Below are 6,708 nucleotides of genomic sequence, written 5' to 3' on the forward strand. Positions count from 1 at the left end.
TTGCATTGATACCATCTTAGTCTTAACTAAAAGCGACCCACTACCGGACCTCCCTTATAAATACCCACCAGAGTCACGATAGCCCTACTTTTTTTTCCATGAGCGGCAGGCTGTGGAATCCCGTCACTAGGCCCTAGAGTGGGGGCTTACTGCAGTGAAAACGTCAACCCATTCATCCACAGAGAAAACAAACCCAAATAAGACGAGAAGCATCGGGAGAGGAGCAGGGAGTGATTGAGTTATCTCCATTTGGGAATTTTGCAGCCTAGTCCAGATGATCGCATCTCAGCTCACTGTAGAACAAATTCACGCAAATGCAAAGGTATGGGTTTAATTCCATCCCACTGCCCGCATTATTTCTTTAAACAATTGATAAACCCCCGCATCCTATTATTATTATTATTGTGTGTGGCAACGAGCAGCAGCCATGAATTTCCTCCACAATAAGAAACCTTCCCGTGCAAGGGCCGAAGAGATTCGAACCCATGGCCAGAAGAAGAAAACTCATAATGCACCGGGCCATAGGGTAATAAAAGGTGTTGCCACCGCCACCTGCTTGGACGAGGATGCAGAGGAGGACGCCCTTCCCATTGGGAGGGTTTTGATGAGGAAAACGGACAAACCCTTGAAGCGAAAGGCTGTAAGTAATAATGATACAGAGAACGCGACAGAGGAGGGCAAATGCGATAAATTATCGTTACCAGCGTCTGGCAATTGTAGGGTTTGGAAGCAAAAGAGGAAGTTTCAAGAAGGGGATATGGTTTGGGGTAAGGTGAAGTCCCATCCATGGTGGCCAGGGCAAATATACAACCCTGCTTTTGCCACCTCCATGGCCAAAAGGTCCCGCAGGAGCGGCCATGTTCTGGTGGCCTTCTTTGGGGATGCAACCTTTGGTTGGTTCACAGAATCAAATTTGGTACCCTTTGAGCCCACTTTTGCCCATAAATCAAAGCAAACGATGTCTAGGAGCTTCTGCGATGCTGTCGATGATGCCATCGACGAGTTGGGCAGGCGTGCTGCGTTGGGTTTGATGTGTGGTTGCACAAATTCCTTCAGTTCTACAGCAAGGGAGGGGCATATTGAGGTAACTGTGCCCGGTTATGAAGCTCCAGTGATATATATGGATAGGCAGGTCAAGGAGGCCAAGGAGGGGTTTCAGCCAGCACAGATGCTTGCTTTTATGCAAAGGATGGCTGTGGCTCCGAGGTGTGGGGAGGACAGGATGATATTAGGGATTAAGTATGCAGCCCAAGTCCGAGCATACCGAGCTGCTACCGCTGTTCCTGTGACTGCTGAGTATCGACAAGCCTTGAGGCTTTCACAAAGAAGCTGTTTGCAAGATGTTGCTGATTCCGTGGCTGTTTCGGATCCACATGTGGTCTTCGCAGACAAAGGTGAGGTGCACAGCAGGTTTTTGCCCTTTTTTGGGAACATGTTTTACTGGTTGTCTATGAGCGTCTCCTCAAGGATTTCATTCCATAGGATTATCCCCTTGTATCAATTTTTTTTTGTAAAAAACTGATAAAAAATGTTAGTGCTATTATGTGTATTAATCCCGCACTGGCAACAATTGTGGGACAAGGGATGGTTAACAGACTATACACATTAAAAGCCTTGCCGATCTGGAGCTTGGCTTTGGAGTGAAAGTCCACGAGTTTTAATGTAATGGCATCCTCTGTCACTCTAGTAATAACATTGCTTAGAGGTGTTTGTGTGCTTTGTGGGTCCCTCTTGCTTTGCTATTGTTGCCTTTGTTATGCCATTTTAATTGCAAACATGCTAAAAATCAATGTGGATTTTATTCCATGTCAAAATGACTTGCGTTATGGTAAAATTTTCATTTGTAATATTGACTATTTCGTGGAACATTTCACTCTCACCTGTTTGTAATGCAAACAGAAAAATTGGCTTCACCACTTGTCTCATTTTTGAATTGATTCTTCTGGGCAGATGTTCTGGATAAATAATTGGATTACTCTTTCATCTGGAATGTACAGTTTTCTTCATATCTGGGTCATGTTTCCCGCACATTCATAGAAGACGTCAAGTGAATGGCATAACTTGCCAATAGGGATTTGACCATGGCACCTTTACATTTATATCAACTAGTGTATTTCCCTGGCATCAGTTACTTTAATGCTTTTTCCATGTTTAGGGTCTGATTTGCACAAGCATACTGATTATTTTAATGATCTCAATGGTTGTCTCCGATTCGCTTAATGGGCTAGAATGTACGACATAATATGTTTATGGTCATTTTCCTGAATATCCTATGCCTTGGCCTGTAACCACGGATGTAATGATTAATTGCTACTGTTGGACCTATTTGTGTAAATAGTACATGTATTTTATAATAACCTGCAGAATGATGGCAAGGGGCTGAAATTGTTTTATGAAGTAATTTGACAAAATCAAGCCCATTTATCTTTGATCACATGCGTGCATGTTAGCCTTAAGGCAATTGCAATCTGATTTAGTTGAGCACGTTTATCTTATGCTGGTAATGTGTGAATCATGGCCCTAAGGCATATAAATTGTAAATATTTTAGCAGGTACATATAGGGAGGCACCGCTACAGGCACCTACAAAGGATGAGGATGGGCATTCTGAAACCATGGATCAAGGAAGGAAGTCAGTTGGGGAAGGTGAAACCAGTTATAAGGAAGATATATTCTTGTTCAAAAGGCGAGATATAGTTGATGGAAATCAGTCTTCTGCAAGTGGAGGATCTTTGATGAATGGCGTTGAAAAGCTTGAAATCAGTGAGCATATTACATTTTTGGAGGAAGGAGAAGAAACAAATGACATTAGTAAGTATGTGTTTCAAAAGAGAAGCCAATGGAAGGAGGCTCAGTCTGTTGATAAGAAAAAAGGGAAGAAGAAAGCAGAGGAGGGCTTGTCTGTAGAGGATAATGATATCCAAGAAGTGCGGAGAAGAAAAATTGAAACTACTAATCTGACTCTACGGCTGGATAAAAAGAATGTGGATAAGTATCCTCTGAAACGAAGGGCAAGTGAAACTGAGGGATCTACTGGTTGCTATTTGAATACTGATTTGGGGGTTTCTGATAGAGTTGGTTTGAAATTCAGAAAGATAGACATGAAAAAAGAGTCTCATGTATGCATTCCTAATGGTAAATCAATTCCAGAGAAATCAAGGACAAATCTAAGAAGCAATACAATGGGTGAAGTTGATACTGAAGGGCATATCTTATTTGAAAAGAAAGAAGCAAATGAACATTCAACTGAATCAACCCAAATTGAGGTTGGGCTAGCAGGCACAAATGCAAGCAGAACAGATTTCAAAAATAACATGGACAATGGTTTTCAAGATGAAACTGAAGCACCAGTAGATGTGCATATTCAAAAGGCAGACGGTATTGCCACATTTAAGGTTCCTGAATGGCAATCTGACTTGCATCATGATTCTCAGCTTGCAGATTTGCCTTCAAATCATGGGGTTTACTCAAGTCTCAAGGATAAAACTTGTTTAGATAAACTGGAAATTCTTACAACAGTTGCTGCTGTAGAGGGTCAGGGAATAGATAGCTATCCCAGATGTTCATCAAAGGATGCCAAGGTGAATCTCCTAAAAAAGGATGAGGGCATTACTAGTTCTGGCAAAATGGACATGTCCAAAATACCTGAAGGCCATCATGTTGAAGGACATTTTGGTCTGCCTCATGTTGATAAATTTATCCCAAGGACACATGAAGATGTTGGCAATATTCACATAGCTTCTGAAACGGCCTCCATTGGAGGAATATTTGAAACTACTGAAAGTTCTATAGGAAGCAAAATCAATGTGGCTGCTGGAGTTGCTTTAACGTCTGCAAATGAAGCAATGGTGGATGTTTTCCCAACTACTCAGTCTTTGCCCAATTTAGATCAGACGGTTGGGAAGAAGATAGTACAAGAAACAAGTCATGATGAAATTAATTCAATGCCAAACATTCTCCCACAGAATGCAATGAATTTGTGTCCTAATCAACTGTCTCTTGAAAAGCAGGTTACAGTGAATGGTGACATGCAACGGCTTGTTGATCCAGTGAAGGATGCCTCTAGAGGTCTAGCTGATGTTATTCATGCTTCTCGTCATCATGAAGGGGATGGAATTAAAGCTGGTGATCAAGGATGTTCAACTTTACTGCCAGATCAAAGTAAATGTCTAAAGGTCATTCAGAGAGATGTGGATTTGGCATGTTCCGCATCTCTTCTTCATCAACTTGTGGAGGATTTATTGTTCCTTGCAGTAGATCCATTATATGGCATTGAAAAAGGCCGCCCAGACGAAATATGCCAAGCATTTTCGATTTTCAGGTCATTAACATATGAGCAAATTCAAGCTTCATCATATTTAGGAGAAACATCTAAGAATGTCGAACCTTGTATTCATATCGAAGGTGAAGACGAGAAGAAAGAGGCGGAGGTGGTAGAAGGACCTTTGATTTCCTGCTCGGGCGATAAAAATGATAATTTTGAGCTTGCATCTAGCAAAGTAGTGGTTCAGTCAGGATCAAATGGGGTTGCTATTGACGTGTCTTCCAATTCAAAATCCATTAGTAAGCTTTCCAGTATTATCAGGAACCAAAAGCATGAAGCAGACACTCAAGCAAGGGAACGGAAAAAAAGAAAAAATGATACTCAGGCAGACAGTTCTTCAAAAACAGCAAAGAAATTACAGCCATTCAGTTTTCCGGATAAGTTTGGCTCAAAACAAACTATAAACAGATTATCTGGCATGTCTGCAGGTGATTCCAGAGAACCAGTTCAACAAAGAAAGAAGACTAGCCGGTCATCTGATTCTCATAAAACTCTTGAGGAGCCGATGGCCCTCTGTATGAAATTTCCACAGGGATTTGCCTTGCCATCGGAAGCACAGTTAAAGGCACGTTTTGTACGTTTTGGACAATTAGATGTTTCAGGAACCAGAATTTACTGTCATACAGGCTGTGCCCGAGTGGTCTTTAAGTGTGCTTCGGATGCAGGAGCAGCTTATAAATATGCAACTCGAAATAGCTTGTTTGGTCAAGCTAATGTGAAGTTTAGGCTCAAGCAAGTTCCTCAACCGAAAGAAGAAACTGTTCTATTGCAGAGCAGCTCTGAATCACTGAAGAAGGGAACTGTGGCCTTCCAGAGCACTTTTGAACCCCTGAAAGAGAGAAAACTAGGTAGTGAAGAAGTGCCTTCCCTGTTGCCAGATACGTTGAAAACAAGTATTGAAGATGTACCGTCTTCATTGCCAGATAATGAAATACGAGATTTGGGTCCTTTAGGGTCATCTAATGGGCCTAAGGTTGAAGAAGCAGGGGGAGATTTTACTCCAACATACGAGGTTCAGTCAGCACCGTTAGTCCAGTTGAAGTCCTGCTTAAAGAAGCCAGATGAATTGGGGAATAACAGTGCTAAAGAATATGCACGTGTAACATTCCTATTAGAGAAGGAACTTAGGCCTGACCCACATGATTGGAAGAATGGGTTCTCTCAAATTGAAAATTCTAGCGATTCTGTATCAGCTGTAGGTCCACTTCCTGCGAACAATAGTGTGGTAGCTCCTGATCTGCCGGATGTTTCACATCAAATGCTATACCTTCTGAAGAAATGTAGTGAGGTAGTCGGTGATGTTAGAAGCTCTCTAGGATTTGTACCATATCATTATTATTCAGTTTGAATACATAAGGAGTTTTTTTTCAAAAAAATTACATATGCGCTTATAGCTGTACTGTATTCTGATTATTTGCTGAGGCAATAGTACGAAGATTCCGAGAAGTTCAATACAACTGGCATTCTCTGACTTCTGAGATGAAACTTGAAAGCTTGCTGAATGAAGGTTCCTGCACTAAAATATTCTTTTTAGCAGCAGAAGTTTAAAAGGGTATCATATCCCTGGCAGTTGTTTTCCATCGTAATAAAGCATACCATTGTAATGCTTTGGTGATTGCCACGATTATCTTTTCAATTTGGTGTTTTTGTAGTAACAAGTTTGAGGGAACCTCCCTTAGCCCACGTGTATTCCAATGATATCTTCGGATCAACATGAGTAATTCTGAATATTTGGTAAAGATTTATTTTTTATATCAATGCTGAAAACCCTGTAAAAATGGTGCTGGTGATCTTTGACTACTTGGTAAAGAATTATAGCATGATAACCATTTTTTTGAGAACAAATGACATTGGTGGACTCAACGAGTGTTGGGTCTTTAGTCCTCTTGCATGAGTTCTGAAAGCTGGGGATGCAATATATCCCCATAACAATTAATAATACACAATAAATAAGATATGCCAATCGTTGAACTTTATAGCTCAATTAAAGGCCTTTCTCTGCATATAATTCTATATACTGATTCATCACTGATTATTAAACGTAGAAGTGATAACATTTTAAAAGAGATGAGCAAATATGTTTCATAAGCATTTTATATCATTCATAAATTATTAAATTCTACCGAATATTTATAATTATTGATTCACATATAATGAATAATTAAATATAAAAATTATAAATAATATGTATATAAAGTTATAAATAATATGTATATAATGATAACTATGAATATGGAAAAATAAAAAATAAATAGTTTATATTAAATATTAGATTTATTAATTTTTTCAAGTAAAAATAGTAAAATTTTTATTGTTTTAGCTCAAAAAAAGGTTAGAGAGATTTTTTTAGATCTTATAATTTTAATGAATTAATATGTTATAATT

General features: G+C 39.6%; 1 protein-coding gene across 2 annotated transcripts; it reads left to right on the top strand.

The window, feature by feature from the left end:
- LOC149163438 (uncharacterized) lies at nt 1-6,080 on the top strand. Of its 2 annotated transcripts, XM_089431719.1 has the most exons (3): nt 1-322; nt 423-1,394; nt 2,550-6,080. In XM_089431719.1, exons 2-3 carry the CDS (start codon nt 428-430, stop codon nt 5,669-5,671), a joined length of 4,089 nt encoding a protein of 1,362 aa, XP_089287845.1. In that variant the 5' UTR covers nt 1-322; nt 423-427; the 3' UTR covers nt 5,672-6,080. The 2 variants fall into 2 exon arrangements, with proteins under 2 accessions (XP_089287845.1, XP_089287846.1); XM_089431720.1 differs by having other exon boundaries at nt 2-1,394; nt 2,553-6,080.
- The last annotated feature ends 628 nt before the right edge of the window (nt 6,081-6,708 follow it).

The sequence above is a fragment of the Pinus tabuliformis genome, chromosome 5_1, assembly GCF_031772625.1.
Source record: "Pinus tabuliformis cultivar Carrire ecotype Pingquan chromosome 5_1, CPIR1, whole genome shotgun sequence".
Lineage (NCBI taxonomy): Eukaryota > Viridiplantae > Streptophyta > Pinopsida > Pinales > Pinaceae > Pinus > Pinus tabuliformis.

Excerpts from the sequence above, each read along its gene's own strand:
- LOC149163438 (XM_089431719.1), top strand. The coding sequence starts at position 428 with ATGAATTTCCTCCACAATAAGAAACCTTCCCGTGCAAGGGCCGAAGAG. Across the intron at positions 1,395-2,549 it reads TGTGGTCTTCGCAGACAAAG|CAGGTACATATAGGGAGGCA; the intron begins GTGAGGTGCACA and ends TAAATATTTTAG.